Below are 18,273 nucleotides of genomic sequence, written 5' to 3' on the forward strand. Positions count from 1 at the left end.
AATTGTTTGAATACGTACATATTACGTAAATGCACAAGTAGAGCAACAAAAGAAAAGATAAACTGGATGACCTTCCATATATTTCTTCTCTTCCCTCCCACTTTAAGACCATAAAAGACTAAACAAACTCAAATTATATTGGACTAATTAAACATCTGCTTGAAAAGGCAAGTTACTCATACTCAAGGACTATTTTGGCTTCTTGTTTTTTAAAATGTATTTTACTTACAAAGAAAAAAATACTCTTTCTAGTTCTAAAACATGAAACTATTTACTCTCATTTCATGTACTGATAACATCCCAACTGAATAGCCCTTTAAATCCTAAATATTCAGCTGGGTTATAGAGGTCTGTGGAAAAGCAAATTTTGTATCCATACAATACAGGCTGATACACTTTTGTATAGAGCAAGTTTCAGGAAAGAAGAAAGTTGCAGTCAAGAAGGTGATTCCAAGACTTTTGAATGCTTCTGGCGGAGGCCTTCAGATTTTGTTTGAAACAGATTCTCAGAATATTAAGCACACCTTTATTCAAGCAGAAGTACAAAAGCACATTCCTAAACCAAATGCATACATGTGATTTACATTTTATGCTATTTAGGTATTACTTAATCCTCTGTAACATAGTCACCAGAGATGACTATTGGTCTCTATAAGTAAGGGTATACATATTTGATAGAAAAAAAAACATGCATTTTTCAGTTGCTTTTACATTTAGATCATTATATATCAATTTCATTTAGATCCCTACCTTGCCCTGATGAGATTCTAAGCTTGCCGATGGCAAAGAAGCAAAATATAATGGCAGAACTGGACTAGAGGTTAGCCACTAAAGGCTTATAGAGCAATTTATTTTTATATATTTGTTAAGGATCTCTAGTGAATATTATAACATCTGAACAATGAAAGCCTCAACTGCTGGACTGACAACTAGAATTTTAAGTAACACTTGTTTTATTCACAAGGTGTTATAAAACTTAAGATGGAAAAACAATAAAATGCTTTGACCACATCTAAAAAATTATGAACTCTTTAGGTATATGACAGTGACCCAGAACTCTGGAGACAATATCTGTAATCAGTTTTATCAAATAAAAATCTATGTTCTTTTATAGGGCCTGTAGATTCTATTAAAATACAAAAATATAAGCCAGTGCCATGGCTATAGTTTCAACTACTTAGGAGGCTGAGGCAGGAGGCTTGCTTGAGTGCAGGAATTCAAGGCCAGCCTGGGCAACAAAATGAGATCCTCTCTCAAAAGAAAACAAAAATGATGACACACAAATAATTATACACAAAGGCCCCACACTTCAAATACTATCCTGGATTGAAGGGGGTGGGGGATACAAACAGATAAAGTAATCCTAATGGTTAAATTTTTACTAAGAACAGACCTGCCATACTCTTGAAATAGTCTCTAGAGATATTACATAACATCTTTGTTGGAAGGCTGTATTCCCTTATGAAGTTTTCTGATTTTTTTTTTATGTTATTTATGTTTGCCCTATCAAAAGCAGACCTGAGCATTTTGCTGGCCTTCAATAGAGGCATATAAAAGAATTCTAAACTTATACATGCAGAACAGGCACTGAATGAATGTAGCTAGGCTACCAGGAGTCTGATTGGCTCCCTGATGTCCTTAGCATCTCTTTTGGAGAGCTGTGGATGCAGACAAGGCAGCTAAAAACTTGGATGTCACCTGAAAATGTTTTAGCTGCCTGCCACAAACTCAGGGAGATTAAATCCCCCATTCTTATAGATTGGCTGCATATTGATATCAAATTTTCTTAAAAGACAATGCTTTGTTTTAGGAAAGAAGATACCAGACTAGCAACATCAAAATAGGAATAGCATACCAGCTGATTAAAAGCTTAAAACTAAGAAACCATCATCTGAAGGTGCTTAATTCAGAAAAACCAAAGGTTATATCTGTAAAGTTCCTCAGAAAAACACAGCCAGAGTCTGTTGTGGAGGGAACTTGGGCCCAGAACAGCAAAAAAGTTAACTGAGCTACTTTCCAGAAGTTGGAGTGTTTTAACAATGGTGTATTGTGTTAACAATATCTTAGAAAAGCTGTGAATAAACAACCAATTTCTGGAAAAATAAAAATGTGTATAGACCATGTTAAAATACAAAATAGCTTAAATGAATTCTATAAATAAAATATACATAACTATTTAGATCTCTTATTAAATTCAAGAATGCCATGAGAAAACAGCACTGCATTTATCAAGTTCAGTCTAGCTTCTGTAATGGAAAAGATTGAAACTAAATACTAACAATTTCATATACAAATAATAACAACTTTATCTCCCATACTTTGATGTTGGTTGGCTAAAGCCTGAAATACAGTGGCAAATTTCTCTGCCTGCATTGTATTAGGTTCTCATCTGGTACAAATGTTCTTATGACAAAGACTGGATGAATATCTATGGAAGTATCTGCCATGTTTACTACACTGAAATGACTTCTCTTGGTATAGATTCTTTAATACTGAATGTTGGGTTATGAGTGAATTTCTTCACACACATACACATTTATTACATTGACAGCTTTTCTGCATGGCATGAATCTGATACTGACCCAGGGTAGTCTGACTAATGAATTCTTCACATTAATTACAGTAATGGAATTTTATTCTAGTATGATTTCCCCAGTTGCGACTAAGGTATGAAAATAGTGTAAATAATTTACCACATTCTCACTGGTATGGGCATGCAAGAGCCAATTAAGAATTTAAACATTAAAAGCTTTCCAACATTTGTCATCGTCAAAGGGTTTCTTTGTGGTGAGAATCTCTCATGCTGAATAAGGGTCAGGCTACGAGTGAAAGCTTCACATTCAATACGTACTCGACTTCTCCCTGGTGTGAACTCTCAGATATCAAATGAGGCATGAACATGACTAAATGTCTTCCCACGTTCATCGCATTCATAAGGTTTCTCTTTGGTATGAATTCTTTGATGTTGAACAACGTGTGCTCTCTGACTGAAGTTCTTTTCCCATGCATCGCAATCAAAGACTTTTTCTCTGGTGAGAACCTCTTGTTGCAGGGTAAGATCTGAGCTATGACTAAAACTTTCCTCATAATCATTACATTCATATGCTTTCTCTTTTCTGTGTATTTTGTGATGCTGAATAAGGCATGAGGTTTGACTGAAAGCTTTTCCACATTCATTGCATTCATGTGGTTTCTCTCCTGTGTGAATTCGTTGATGCTGAATTAGATGTGAATTCAATCTGAAGTCTTTTCCACATTCACTACATGTATAGGGCTTTTCTCTGAAACGAATTCCTTGATGTTTAACATAAGCCAACCCACAGTCATCATACTCATAGGATTTCTCTGGATGATGGATCCTCTGATGTTCAACTAGGTATGAAGTATGACAGAAGTCTCTGCCACAAATAGTACACTTACAGGGCATGTCTCTGTGAATTCTCTGATGTTGAGTAAGGTGTACACTACGACTGAAGACTCTTTCACAACTGCCACATTTATAAGATTTGCCTTTGGTGTGACTCTTCTTATGCGGAATTACTTCTGAGCTCTGACTACAGGATTTATCAGATATTTCACAGGATTTATCAGACATTTCACATTTATAGGATTTTTCTCTAGTGTGTATTCTTTTATGTCGACTAAGACTTGAGCTCTGACTGAAAGATTTTTCACATTCTTTACATTTGTAAGGTTTCTCTCTAGTATGGATTCTCTGATGTCTAGTAAGGGCTGAGCTCTGATGGAAGATTTTCCCACAAGCATCACATTTGTAGGATTTCTCAGTGGTAGGAATGCTTTCCCATTTACTAAGGTGGGAGAGATCCATTAAGCTTTCTTTATTTTCACTACTCTGAAAATTCTGCGTCAGGTTAATATGTTCATGTTTACCAGCAGCTGAGTCCTGGCTAAAGTTCATGTCGTACTTATTATCATCAATATTCTGTATTCTAAGAACTCTCTGATCTGCATCAAGGGTAGGGTCCAGACTGAAGCTTTTTTCGGGTTCATTACATTCACTGTTCTTCTCACTGGTGAAGGTTTTCTTGCTGATTGTTATTTGCCTAAACTCTCTCTCCAGAAAAAGAAATTTCCTTAAGATTTCCTGAAGTCTTTCTAATCTGTCCTCAGATTTATATACTTCTCTAGTCTCAGGAACTTGAGCAATATCTTGTTTGAGTCTTCCTACTCTCACTTTGTATGAATGTACTTCTTCCGAAATTCTCTGCTTAGCAATCAACAGCTTGTTCTCTTCTCTGGTCTCTCCATCTGATATAACACATAAATAGAAAATGCAAATGTAATCTGTAGTACCCTGTGCTTAACAAGAACTCAGAAAGGAGGAAACTAAATGATGTAATATCTACAAGGATGAGAAGTTTATTTACTCTAAAAAAAAAACAGGCACAAAATCTCAATAGCAGACATAAGGGCATGAACAAGAACAGTCAGGTAGGACCCAAATGGATAAGGGAGGGTAGGAATAGATAGAATATCCAGCAGAGTAAGAAGATAATCAGTTAAGGTTTTTCAAAGGAGGTAATAATAAAATTCTTCCAAAAGAATTTTAGATAAGCAACTTGAATGGGACCTAGGACAACTTGTGCATAAGGGGCTAAACAAATACAAAGGGTCAATGGAAACTACAAGGAAAGGCAGGAACTCTGCCTAGCATGCATGAGGCCCTGAGTTCAATTCCCAGCAAACCCCCCACATCAAAAAGAGAGGCAGGAGCTCTCCATTCTGGGACAGGCAGAGCTCTTTGTTTTGAGTACCAATGCAGCCACAACATGGCTCAACACGTGGACTTCACTTCCCTACTAATTCCATCTGATTGATTCTGCCTTACTCACCTGAGCAGTCATCTTTTAAGACTTCTCTATTCTTAATGTCCAGATCAAAGACTTGTTGATTTTGTTCCAGCTGGGAGATCCCATCAGGCTTGGAAATTGGAAATCCTGCTCATAGAGAAGGAAATGGGATGTGGCAATTTACCCCCAGATGCTAAACCAGCCTCTTTTTCTTTTAACTCGTGATTAATAGAGAAAAGGTAAGTTCTGAGAAGACATTAGTTAGAAAAGCCTGGGAAGTAAGGAAGGCAAATCTGTGCTCCAGAAAGAGGTATGTTAAGGGTAAGTTGATAATTTGTGAGCAACAATATTCATTTAAACCCTCTTCAGACAAGGGAATTTGTGCATGGGGATGAACCTGTCATCATAGAAGTTATCATTACCATTATCTGTGACCTAAAGATCAATCTTTGTATTAGACTTGGTTTACAAGTATCAAATGGAGGTCATCAAAACATCATTTTGCTCACTGGAGAAAGGTGAAACCCAAGCACCTGCTGCTGCTAGTGAGCTAAATTGTAACAACAGAATAAACAAAGATTAGCTATTCAAAGGACCAATCTCAGGAAACAATTAGAAGATGCTCAATAAGGAGCACCAAGACACAAAAAAGGAGGAATTACTTCTTTAGCAAAGTAGGGTACCCATAGGTTAAAATAATCCATATTTCAAAATGACTAGAAGAGAATGAATTTCCTAACACATAAAAATGATTAATATTTGAAAAGATGGAAAGGCTTATTTTCCTGACATTACATAAATGTATCCAAGATATACAAATATTACAACTCAATTTTCTTAAAAATAAAGGAAAAAAACAATTCCAGTGCATATGAGGGAAAACAAAAGAATATCCTTACCCATTAGTATTACTGTACATTATTCTTTACCCAACAAGCATTTATGAAGTGCCCCTTATATAGAGAGAATGGAGATGGAGAACCCACATAAAAGGTCCATCCCCTGAAAGTTCTCAAGAACCTCACACTCCAACTGCAGAGACAGCTATAAACAACTAACTACAATACCATACAATGAGAAAAAATACAATAAAAGTGCATTCAAACATAAAATGGTCTTCTATGGCTTGCATAATGGTTTAAGATCTCTTTCAATGCTAAAACAACAAACAGTCTGCTTCTAAGGGAACAGAACTTTGATAGTATCAAAAAAAAAAAGGCTGTTTTTATATGTGCTGGCCTTGGTAAATGTCTAGTAGCACACATGCAAGGTCTTGCTCAAGCCCTCGTCTCTACAAAACTTATTATTTGTTCCCCTTATCTTGACATGCCACCGTATAATATTGTTTATCGATTTTTTTTTTTTTGGTACCAGGGATTGAACCAAGGAGCACTTAACAATTGAGCCACATCCTCAACCCTATTTATTTATTTATTTATTTATTTATTTATTTATTTATTTTTGAGGCAAGGTCTTGCTTCGTTGCTTGGGGTCTCCTTAAGTTGCTGAAGCTGCTCTGAACTTGTGATCCTCCTGCCTCAGCCTCCCAAGGTGCTGGAATTTAAAGGCGTGTGCACCTGGCTACATTCTTAAAAATTGGTTTCAGGCATTATTATCCTCACTTGATTTATACTTTTTTTTTTCAATATTTTTTGGCGTACCTTTATTTATCTTTATGTGGTGCTAAGGATTAAACCCAGGGCCTCACACATGCTAGGCAAGTGCTCTACCACTGAGCCACAACCCCAGCCCAATTTATAAACTCTTTGATAGCAGGGACCATGTTATCTTGCAATTCTTTTGATTAAGAAGCAACACCTATCTTATCCCAACTTTGTGCCCATATATCAACATGTGAACAGCTACCAACTTATATAAAAATGGCACTGGGCCTGGAAAATATCATAAACAACAGCTGCCCTTTAAGACCCCATATAAGAGCCTATGAGCAAAGAAATCAAAACAGAGCCATGAAAGGCACTTACTGTTTCTGAATTCCAGCTAAGGATTAATAAGAGTCAGTTCTTTTGGACTCAGTAAATTAAGCTCTTTCACATCAAATAAAATAGTTTTGCTGGGATGAGAATGTAGCCCAGTGGTAGAGCACTTGTCTACAATTCACAAGGCCCTGGGCTTGCTCTCCAGCATCCCTCCCTCAAAAGAGAAAGATATGAAAGCTTAAGTCAAGGTGTGCAGAGAGGAACAAATATTGTATTCAGAATTCTTATTTTTCCCTGCTAGGGACTGAACTCAGAGCTGCAAACACATGCTAGGCAAGTGCTATACCACTGAGCTACATCCCAAGCCCCGATCCTCCTTGGAATTTTAATAACATAATTTGTAACATCTAACTTTGAGGTATTTATTAAGGTGTTTCTCAGTATCTAATAACCGAAACACATTTTGGTTATTTACTCTACAGTTACATTTAAAATACAAATGCACAATAAAAGGATGTTTTCATGTGGGATGAAGTTAATCTGATTTTTTTGTTGTTGTTCTATGGGGGATGGAATCCAGGGGCACTTTATCACTGAGCCACATACCCAGCCCTTGTTTGTATGTTTTGAAAAGAACTGACTCTATTAATCCCAAATTGGAATTCAGAAACAGTCTTGCTGAGTTGCTTAGGGCCTTGTTAAGTTTCTAAGGCTGGCTTTGAATTTGCAATCCTCCTGCCTCGGTATCCTGAGCTGCTGGGAACACAGGCATGTGCCACGTACCGAGTAAGGTATCTGATTTTAGACTCATGTTTAAGGTAATATAAGAATGTAAAGTTATTATGTCCATCTATAACTAAAAATATTTTTTTTAAAACTACAGAAGAGAAAAATAGTTTGAGATTGATTATACTTATATAGTTGACTTTTAGTCTAAGTATTAAGGTTTACTAAAAAATAGTTTGAGATTGATTATACTTATATAGTTGACTTTTAGTCTAAGTATTAAGGTTTACTAAGAATTCAGAAGGTATAAAGTACCATGCCAGGAGCTTTATAAGTTTTCATTCATTTAACACTCACCATAATTTTATGAGACAGAAACTATTATTTTTCTCGCTGAACAAATGGAAATACTAAGATTCTGAGAAGTCTAAGTAACTTCCCCAAGTCAAAATAAGTGATGAAGAAAGTTAAGATTCAAATTCAGTGTTATTTCAGAATCTGGCTTTTAGATGCCAAGATTACAGGTGCAGGCCTATAATCCCAGCAACTCAAGACACTGAAGCAGGAGGATAACAAGTTTGAAGTCAGCCTCAGCAATTTAGTGAAGCCCTAAGCAACTTAGTGAGAGCCTGTATTAAAATTTTAAAAGGGCTGGGGACTTAGCTCAGTGGTAAAGCACTCCTGGGTTCAATCCCTGATATCTGCTACACCAGCAAAAAAAAAAAAAAAAACTGTCTTTTAAACATTCTACTAGAAAAAAAATAATAATTGTGCTAGGCACAGTGGCAGAGACCTGTAATCGCAGGCACTTGGGAGGCTAAAGCAAGAAGAGTACAAGTTCAAGGCCAGCCCCGGCAATTTAGCAAGACTCTGGTCTCAAAATAAAAAAAACAAAAAGGACTGGGGATATAGCTCAGCAGGGTAAAGCACCCCTGGGTTTAATCCCCAGTACCCAAAAGGAAAGGAGGAAACAATTGTGAAGTGAAACCCATCCCTCCCTCAAAAATACATATGGAAAAACAAACAAACAGAAGACCACCATATTTACAGTAGAGAAAAAGGTAAAACTTAAAAAAAAAAAAAAAAAAGAGGGGGGGGGTAATTAGAATAAAACATGGAGAGCCAAGATCCTAAGATTTTGGAATCACAGAAATTTTAACTAAAAGGGATCTACAAGATCATTTCATCTTAATGACACACAAATCTCTTATAATAAAAATTCAAACTCCCAGGCAAAAATCTAACCAATGTCCAATTTGAGAAAATTCCACTATAAAGAAATAATTTGAGTATGTTCCTAAATTTTTATTTGGATTAGTAAATCTCTTCTATAGCTCATATCACTTGCTGTGCTTTCCAAAAAACTGAAATAACTAGCATAAACCAGATACTTATACACATTTAAAATATACAACTTAATTTATATAATATGTACAATTTAATCCTCAGCATAACCCAGAAAAGTAGACATTATTTTTCATGTTTTATAGATGAAGAAACCAAGTGTGGATTAAATAATTTGGTCAACATATCACAGTTGGTAAACAGAATCAATGTTTGGTTCCACAATCCATAGTTTGTCCATCTATCAATACTGCCTGTCACAGAAAGCATTAATGGTAGGTTTTCTTGCCAATGACCTGAATGCCTTTTTCTACAATTTTAACTTGAAACACTATGCTTTCTTTTTTTTTCTTTATATATATTTTTTAGTTGTTGATGGACCTTTATTTAATTTCTTTATATGTGGTACTGAGAATAGAACCCAGTGCTTCACACATGCTATGCAAGCACTCCACCACTGAGCTACAACCCCAGCCCCAAAACACTATGCTTTCTAACCATGCACTTGCTTTAAATTTTTTCCTATTTAAAATTATAACTCGGGCTCAGCGGTAGAGCACTCGCCTAGCGCGCGAGTGCAAGGCACTGGGTTCGATCCTCAGCATCACATAAAAATAAATAAATAAAATAAAGGTATTGTGTCCAACTACAGGTAAAAAAAATATATTTTTCTTAAAAAATAAATTATTTATACTTTTATTTAGTATCTCAATTTTCTATTCAAACCTTTTTACCTTTTTCATTTGAGAGTTTTTAAATGAGATTTATTCTAAACTGCCTTTAAAAATAACATTTAGAATTTACCTTATTATTTGGTTTATTGCTCTTATCAGAGTTGTGCTAAGACTTTAGCCATCTGGAATCTTCATGTTTTTCTTCTTGATCCTTAATAAATATGCAAATAAAATCTTTCCTCAGCAATAGCATTCTTTTGTAGACACCTATTGTGCTGAAAAGAATCCCTAAATGGCTTTGTCTCTTGAATGCATATTCTTCCTGGTTCTGAACTGTACAAACTGGCCTGTTTATCTAATTTATCACAGCTATTTTGAGGTTTTCTTGCCATTCAAAATAGACAACCATTAAAAATACAAAAAAAAAAAAAAAAAAAAAATGCCATATGTGTTTGAATTTATTGACCTAATGGCCTGAAACACCAAAAAGAACATAGGCACTAGGCATGGTGGTGCATGCCTATAATCCCAGTGGCTGGGGAGGCTGATGCAGGAGGACCACAAGTTCAAAACCTGCCTCAGCAATTTAGAGAGACCCTGTCTCCAAATAAAATATTTTAAAGAGCTGGGAATGTGGCTCAGTGGTCAAGTGCCCCCCAGGGCTTTAAATCCTGGTACCAGGGGAAAAAAAGAGCATAGGCTTGAAACAGAACTGTGTCCCAAGCCCATCACTGATCCTGCAAAAATCACTTAACTTTCCTGGGCCTCAATTTTCTCAGATATAAAGTAAGGATAATATCCTCTATAAACAGGATTATGCTAAGGTCTAAATGAGATATATATATAAAATACCTAGTAACACATTGTCTGCTCAGTAAATGGTAAATAGCCATGACAGTAAAAAACATTCTGTGCAAAATTACTGTTTCCTCCATGGCATCAAGTTCAAAAAGCAACTGGTATGTACAAAACATTCAAGATCTATAGACTTATTTATCTTCATCAAAAATTCTGACAAGAATGTTTCTAACACCATTATCTAACAGGGCATCTACCATGACCCAAGTGGAATGCAATCCTGCCCTTTCTGGGCCTGAATCTCAAGAACTCATTCACAGGTCACCTCTCTTTGGGTACAATCCTTAAACCATTTATTCATTCACTTCAACAGAACATGCTTCTTTTTAAATTTGATAATAAGAATATTCTTCTTCTTTTTTACTCAGTCATTTATAGTTTATATATTTACTATCTAGTAGAAGCACATAACCGAAGGACCAAAGTTCTTATGACTGTGTCAAATATAGTTCAGAGCTACTGCCAGAGGTAAGAGAGATAAACTAGACAGTGGGACTGCTAAATCAGGGAATAATCATAAAGTCTTTATATGTTACAACCCTAAACAGTAAGTAAAATTAATAAATATATAACTTAATTTTGAATGTGCTGAACCCACAAATATGAAAATTACTTCTCAGGGACCGTAAAAATAATTGCTAGAGATGCTACTAACTTGGTCACAAAAGCAGGTTGAGTAAGAGGGTTTCTTGTTGTGTGTCTGGTACTGTCAGTGTGCATGCATGCACTGTGTGTGCAGAAATGAAAGAGGAAATGGGATGAAGTTCAGCTTCATGGCATATTGTGCTATATGATTGCAATAAACTGCTACAAAGTTTCTTTACTCCAAAAAATAGACAGGTTAACTGTTGGAAATTCTGTAATTATTAGGTAAAATTAACAGTTTACAATTATGTATATCACTTTACAATTTACAAACGTATTAAATATACATTCTTTTTGATGCCCTGAAATAGATTTAATTCTTTGGCCCTCCCACTTCCCCTCCATTAAAAATAGTTCTAAGGAGTTGGTAGCACTGTGGTGCACACCTGTAATCCCAGCACTCCGGGAAGCTGAGGCAGGATCACAAATTCAAGGCCAGCCTCAGCAAATTAGCAAAGCCTTGTCTCAAAATAAAAACTAAAAAGGACAGGAAATGTAGCCTAGAGGTAAAGTGTCCCCAGGTTCAATCCCCCATACAAAAAAAGAGAATAGTTCTAAGGAACAAAGGAATACTTAATCAGCAAAGCTAATATAAATACATCAATCTATATAGTGCCACAAAGAATCAAGGGGAAGAAGGCAGGCCCTTGAAGGAGAAAATTATGTTAAAAATGAAGAAAGACAAAGGTTCACAAAAGTGTGAGGAACACGAGGGGCAGGTCATGTTTACTACAGCAAAGGGGCTACACAGAGCACATATTCCACACTCTAAAACCACAGGAAAAGACCATAACTGAAGAGATGGGGTTGAACTTTTTAGTTTCTCAGAACATATGCAAATGACCACCAAGCATGGTTTCTAAACGAACTAGGTTCAAAAATCCATCTGTTTGCAAAGAAAGGGTTTCTTTTGCCCCTTATATTAGAAATTTAACAAAGCTCATTTGAAGAACTGTAATTTTACATAGTGGTGGCACTCCGGGAAGCATCTAATCCAATTAATCAAGTTTATTATCTTACAATCCTGGAAAAGGAGTTTCCGAGCATGGCCGAGCACTACCGATGGAAATCCGATACTTGGGCCACCATCTCTTGGAGATTCCTGCTGTAAGAACTGCAAGTGTTTCTCCAGAGAAAGCACTTGCCTGGGTATGACTCAGGGCTGGGCAGGAATTCACACAATGAATCCGGGTGATGGGAAGGCGAAGAAGTATGCCTATAAAGATCAAAGAGCCAGGAATGGAAAACACACTAAAAACTTTCCCAGTGGGCAGACTGCCACCCCGCAGGTAAGAAGGCCTCTTGAATCCTGTGTGTAATCTGGGAAATAAAGAAATGTGCTAGATGCCACCACCCAAACAGGCAAAGCAAAAGGAAAAAAGAGAGAGAGAGAGAAAAGAAAAAAAGCTATGAGTAAACAAATGTGTGTATACACACACAGAGTACAGAAGAAGACTGGGAAATAAGGAACTGCTCATCAAGGAGATTGCCAACAACTCCCCACTGATGCCCCTCAACAGTGCTATAAGGCTGCCTAATCCTCACTCCTACTACACCACTCAAAATGCCAAAAGAAAGACAGTTCAATTATCCCACTAAGGTGGGGTAAACATCTAAGACTTCTGTTGCCCTGGGCGTGGTTACTTGGGATTACCATCTAGGTGACTCACTGGAATGAATTTATAGTGAGTCATGCTTTTAAGCAAAGTCTCTTAAATTTGCCTGACTAGAGATGAATTGACTACTCAACAAAAAGGAGAAGACAGAGGAGATGAGAAAAAAGGTAATGGGAGGCAAGATCGCTGAGGTACTCTGAAAGTCTTTTATTTACATGAAATATGGACTCACTGCAAGTCTTCAAGCAGAAAAGTGACTTGATTTGATTTATATTTTTAAAGGGCTACTCAGGATGCTGTGATAAGAATAAACTGAAGGTATGTAGAAACAGGGAAACTCTTTTGAAATTATGCAGTACTCCAGGGAGGCATAATGGTGGCTTGCACAAGGAAGTACCTGTGAATGCAGTTAACAGTGGCTAAATTTGGATATACTATAAACAGTTAACAGGTTGGATATAAAGTATCAGAAAGAGAGGAGCTGAGGTCTTGGCCCTGGTAGGGAGATGGAACCTAGGACCTTGCACATGCTGAGCAAGAGCACTACTACTGAAATACTTCCCCAGCCCTAGTCTATCTTTTAGAAAGATACTTCTTCCTACGAAAATGAGAAAAATCTCAGGTATGGGGACACTGAAATACCAAAAGCAAAGAATCTAGTTGGGGGTTGGGAGGCTGCTCTAGAGTATCTCACAAAAACAGAAAAAGAAAGATAAGGTGAGAACTTAAGCAAAGCACAAGCAAGTTTTTCTTTGCTAACAGGCAATAAAAAGTCCCATGAAACATGAACTGGGGATAAGAAGCAGAATGTATCCTCTTGACACCCCAAAGGAATCTTAATTACCATCCCTCAGGAGCCAAACCTTAAAAATAGAAAATTCAAAAGTTATAAGAACTGAAATCTGCCAGGCACAGTAGTGCATGCCTTGTAATCCCAGTTACTCAGAGGGTTGAGGCAAGAGGATCTCAGGTTCAAGGCCAGCTTCAACAACTTAGTGAGACCCTGAGCAATTTAGTAAGAACCTGTCTCTAGCCAGGCATGGTGGCACACGCCTGTAATCTCAGGTCTGGGGAGGCTAAGGCAGGAGGATCGCAGGTTCAAAGCCAGTCTTAGCAATTTAGCAAGGTGTAAGTAACCTAGTGAGACCCTGACTCAAAATAAAAAATAAAAGGGTTAGGGATGTGGCTCAGTGGTTAAGCACCCTTGGGTTCAATCCCTGGTGCCCACCTGCCTGGGGGTAAAAAAAAAAAAAAAAAAAAGTCTCTGTTTCTAAAAAACTTAAAAGGACTGGGGATGTAGCTCAGTGGTAAAGCCCCCCTGAGTTCAATTCCCCAGGGGGGAAAAAAAAAACTGAAATCTGAGCCACACCCTACTGACCTTCTCAGAAACCTCACACCTCCTCAGAAACAGATAAATTGAGAAATAAGAAAGACGGTCCTTACCCAGTGAGACCACGTTCTCATAATTCTCTAACATCACTTCTCTGTAGAGGTCCCTCTGAACAGGGTCCAGGCATCCCCATTCCTCTCGAGTAAGGTGCACAGCCACATCCTCGAATGTCACAAACTCCTGAAATAACACATTCTGGCTGCTCTGGGGAATGAGGCCACTGTAGCACCATGGCCAGAAAATGAGGATGATGACAGAGAGGGCATCCAGTGTGTATTTACATTAGGGAGGAGGGAGAACAGATTAGAACCTAGGGAATAAATCCCATAACCCTTAAATATCGCGTAAGTGGTCACCATAGGACCAGGGTCAAAGAAGGTCTGCTCAGGTATTGGGGAGATGGAAAAGTGTTTTGTGTAAAGTGCAGATCTCTGAAGAGGACCAGTTCCCAAATCGGGGGGTCTGCTATTGAAAAAAAAAATTCTAGGCAAGGATTAATGGATGGGATGAGGGAGTAGTCACACTCATATCAGCAGCAAGAGCCCCTGAGGAAAAGCAGAGGGTTCCTCAGCTCACCTGGTACCTGGCTGTCAGCAGCGCAGCTGCCTGGTCTCCTGGGCTTCCCTCGTGGGGAAGAGCAGGCACCTGGGGAACAGGTGGAGCTGAAGGAGGAGAAAGGAGCCAAGAGTGAGAGCAGCCCCTCCCCAGGGCTCCCTTTCAGAAGAGGCCTCTCTAGCCCAAGGGGTGTCAGTGGGACCTCCTTTACATCAATATTCTAGTAAAACCAATGAACATTTATCAAGCAATGGGTGTGTCTACTCTGCTCCTGCACAGTACTTCATGCCCTACTCACACATGTTTAGACCTGTGATACAGGATTTTATTAGAAATCCTCCTATTTTACTTTAACCCCTTGACATGATATTGCTCTCACAGAAGAACAAACATTATACCTGTTCTATAGAGGGGCAAAGCAAAGCATAAAGACTTGTAATGACTTATCCAGGGCCAAGGTTATTTAAAAGACTTCTGACACTTTACCAGACACTGCTCTATAAATTCCATTAAGCCTCTCTCTTTTATGAATGGGCACTGTCTCTGCAACCAGTGTGTTAGGCTCCCAGGAACAAGGAATGGCCCTCTTTCTTCACAATCCTTTCCACACTCCCATAATGCCCCACAGCACCCTACACCCTATGGTGCAATCTATGTTGCAACACACAAGTGTTTCAGGCACTGAAGCTGGCCACAGCAATCTAAGACATAATTCTCAAAAAACAAAGGAAAAAAAAAAAGTCTTGACAATCTATCTATAGATAACAATATGACTCTACAGTCAATATATAACACATATGCATTCAAACAGGCATTGTGCTCAACCAACGAATTAAGTTAGATTAGTCACAAACACTGCAGCTGCAACAGAAAGGCAAGAGGCAAAGCAAGTAAAGTGAATAGGGGAAGGGAAAGGTCCTGGATCTAAGAGGAAGTGAGAGCCAAGCAAGGATTGTGAGATATGGCAAAAGCAACAAATCTTAGAAATTATTTTGGATGTATTAAGTGGGATGAAGTGAGGGTTGTCTGAAAGACAAACACCCAGAACAGAATGAATAACTACCACTCTGCTTATTAAAGAAAGATGAGCTGAGCACAGTGGTGCATGCCTGTAATCCCAGTGACTCAGGAGACTAAGGCAGGAGGATTCGCAAATTCCAGGCCAACCTCAGCAACTTAAGGAGATCCTTCAACTCAGTGAAACCTAGCAATTTAGGAGACCCTGTCTCGAAATAAAAAGTAAAATGGATTAGGGATGTAGCTCAGTGGTAAAGCATCCCTGGGTTCAATCCCCAATACTAAAAATGAGAGAAAGAAAGAAGAAAAAAGAAAGAAGAATAATTTTTAACCAAGAGGTCCAAACTAAGAATGATCTGAGCCACATCTGTCCCTTCCAGTCCTCCCTCTAGGGGATAATTCTTATTCAAGTTCCTGGCCTCACCCTGGCACGCCCAGGAGACTCTCTACACTCCCATTCTCCTGGTTATAAATGCTATCTCTGCCTTACCCCCAGTGAGTCCCTGTTCCATGTCGGTGTCCTGCAGGAACTGAGGTTCTGGGGGAAAACACTCAGACTGTGTCTCCAAAGGCTGAAACTGGACCCTTGGTGATCCTGCTGCTTCCTGGGCCGATATTTCCTCCATCCCTGTTCTGGAGGACAATGACCATCACTGCAGGGTGAGATTAGGAGAAATTATTGCAATACATTAAAACATCACATCGATTTATATCCTCTAGACTTAGCTAAGTATCTTACACACTGTAGGTACTCAATACAAACTAGTTAACAACGATTACCCACTCCAAATAAACAACACAAAGAAAAACAGATATTACTCAGTTTCAGATACTTAAGATCCAAATCATTAGGTCCTGGTTCATAGGTGTATTTGAAATCCACTAAATCTGAACTTATAGGATTTCATTAAGAAAAAAAATATATATATACTACAAGCGAATGTTGTAAAGCTTCCTGTAGAGAGTTTAAAGATTTAAATGTACAACCTTGTTTTGGAGTCTCAAATTCGTACTCAGCGAAACATGCTCGTTGTGATTACTCATTGTTTTCTAAAGGAGGCCCCTTAGGAATAATGTTGGTAACGACGACAGCCCACTTGAATTACTGAACAGGCCTAATGAATAATAAAACTCCACTTTTGGGGTCAGACCCTTGGTCCGACTGGGCGGGCAGTCTGAGAGGAACATACAGAAGACCTGAGACTCAAAGAGGTTTAACTAGTGTCCTTCAAACCCAAGGACGCCACAGGGTTACGTCCTCCTTCCACAACCCGGTTTAGGGCCCTCGCCAGGCTCCTAGCTTGGTGCGCGAAAGGCCTCGCCTAATGCTGCCCTCCTCCCACTTCCCTTTTAGGCGAAAACAGAATCCCAAAAAAGGCGAAGCGGGCCATACGGACCCCGCTCACACCAAGGCACGGACACCGAGTTCTGACCGCGGGGCCCTCAGTCCGCGCCGGGCTTCCGGGAGAACCAGGACCGACGAGAAACAGGCCCCCGCGCGCTCCTAGAGACGGGAACAGCCTTCAGTCCCGGCCGGGGCCGCCTCCTCCTCCTGGGGAAGCGAAACAACAGGCCGCTCCCACGGAGACGCGAGAACGGCTTCCGGGGGACTCACCCGAGCAGAGAGGCGGACCTAACGACAGTCCCGTCACGAACACCCTCGTTCGCGTAGCCGCGCCAGCCTTTCCGGGACCGCTCTAGACAACCCGGAGGCTGGCGCTTCTCGTTTTCACTTCCGGCGACGAAAGAAAGGCCCCGGATGAGAGCCCCGGATGGTGCCGTTGGATGAGGGTCCTGGATAGGGGAGTGGGAACTCTAGTAAGGGCCATAACCCTCTCTCATATGATTTTTCTTCGTCCTTCTGCGGTCGCACTCACCTGATGGGCGCTTTTAGCCATCACACCACCTATGACTGCGACAGACGTTGGGAAAGCGCCCCCCACCGGCCCTTCTCAGACGCCAGCCGACCCTTCGGACTCCCCGCAGGGAGGTGGCCCGCCCTAGTAGGCCCGTCACCCTGATGAACAATGACTGAGCTAATGGTCCTGTAGGGAGCTAGCAGAAGGGTGCCTCTGCCGAGTGGCGCCTCTGCGAAAGGAGGACCACCAAATCCTGGGATCGGCTGAAATTTGTGGACCTTGGGTAATGTGGGGGTGGGGAGCCTTGTGTAAGTTGAAATGGAAGCGAGACTGAGGAAGGCAGTTGGGTTTCTGGTGCAAAGCCTCAGCCACGCAGAAACAGGGATGGGTATAGGGTAGTGCCTTACCTGGGCAGGCGGAGAGCCTGGGCATTGCGTCCCCATGGTATTCTTGGATCTTAAGACCTCTTAATAGAATCAAAACTAAAAAAGTGATTTGGAAGAAACTTTAAACATTGTCTATAGTAAGTCAAATGCTATCCTTTACTGTTACTTGACATTTCAAATTAAGAAAAATCTGAAATGTGCAGCATCCTGTATGCTTTTTTTTAATATATTTTTTTAGTTATCAATGGACCTTTTTTTTATTTTTATGTGGTGCTAAGGATCAAACCCAGGGCCTCACACATACTAGGCAAGTGCTCTACCACTGAACCACAACCCCAGTCCCTCTGTATGCTTTTTAAACTGCATCAACTTCTGAGAGATTTTGCCGTCTTTGTCTTTCCTCCTTGGGTATCATTGATCTAGTCCAACTTCATACTGTGACACAGTCCTTT

General features: G+C 39.3%; 1 protein-coding gene across 7 annotated transcripts; it reads right to left on the minus strand.

The window, feature by feature from the left end:
• Window positions 1-503: 503 nt before the first annotated feature.
• Window positions 504-17,277, minus strand: Znf655 (zinc finger protein 655). Of its 7 annotated transcripts, none has more exons than XM_076839974.1 (6): window positions 17,192-17,277; window positions 16,067-16,229; window positions 14,581-14,666; window positions 14,058-14,184; window positions 4,854-4,958; window positions 504-4,269 (listed from the first exon to the last, which is right to left on the minus strand). In XM_076839974.1, the coding sequence occupies exons 2-6, from the start codon at window positions 16,200-16,202 to the stop codon at window positions 2,876-2,878; spliced, it is 1,848 nt and encodes a 615-aa protein (XP_076696089.1). In that variant the 5' UTR covers window positions 16,203-16,229; window positions 17,192-17,277; the 3' UTR covers window positions 504-2,875. The 7 variants fall into 7 exon arrangements, with proteins under 7 accessions (XP_076696089.1, XP_076696092.1, XP_076696090.1 ...); XM_076839977.1 differs by lacking the exon at window positions 17,192-17,277 and adding an exon at window positions 16,999-17,181; XM_076839975.1 differs by lacking the exon at window positions 17,192-17,277 and adding an exon at window positions 16,985-17,181.
• Between the last annotated feature and the right edge of the window lie 996 nt (window positions 17,278-18,273).

The sequence above is a fragment of the Callospermophilus lateralis genome, chromosome 19 (assembly GCF_048772815.1).
Source record: "Callospermophilus lateralis isolate mCalLat2 chromosome 19, mCalLat2.hap1, whole genome shotgun sequence".
Classification (NCBI taxonomy): domain Eukaryota; kingdom Metazoa; phylum Chordata; class Mammalia; order Rodentia; family Sciuridae; genus Callospermophilus; species Callospermophilus lateralis.

Bases quoted from the DNA above. Each gene is read 5' to 3' on its own strand.
- Znf655 (XM_076839974.1), bottom strand. From the start codon at position 16,202: ATGGAGGAAATATCGGCCCAGGAAGCAGCAGGATCACCAAGGGTCCAG. The intron at 14,667-16,066 runs GTAAGGCAGAGA...CTCCTCCTTCAG, and splicing joins GGAACAGGGACTCACTGGGG to CTCCACCTGTTCCCCAGGTG. The intron at 14,185-14,580 runs GTGAGCTGAGGA...GTGTTATTTCAG, and splicing joins TGCTGACAGCCAGGTACCAG to GAGTTTGTGACATTCGAGGA.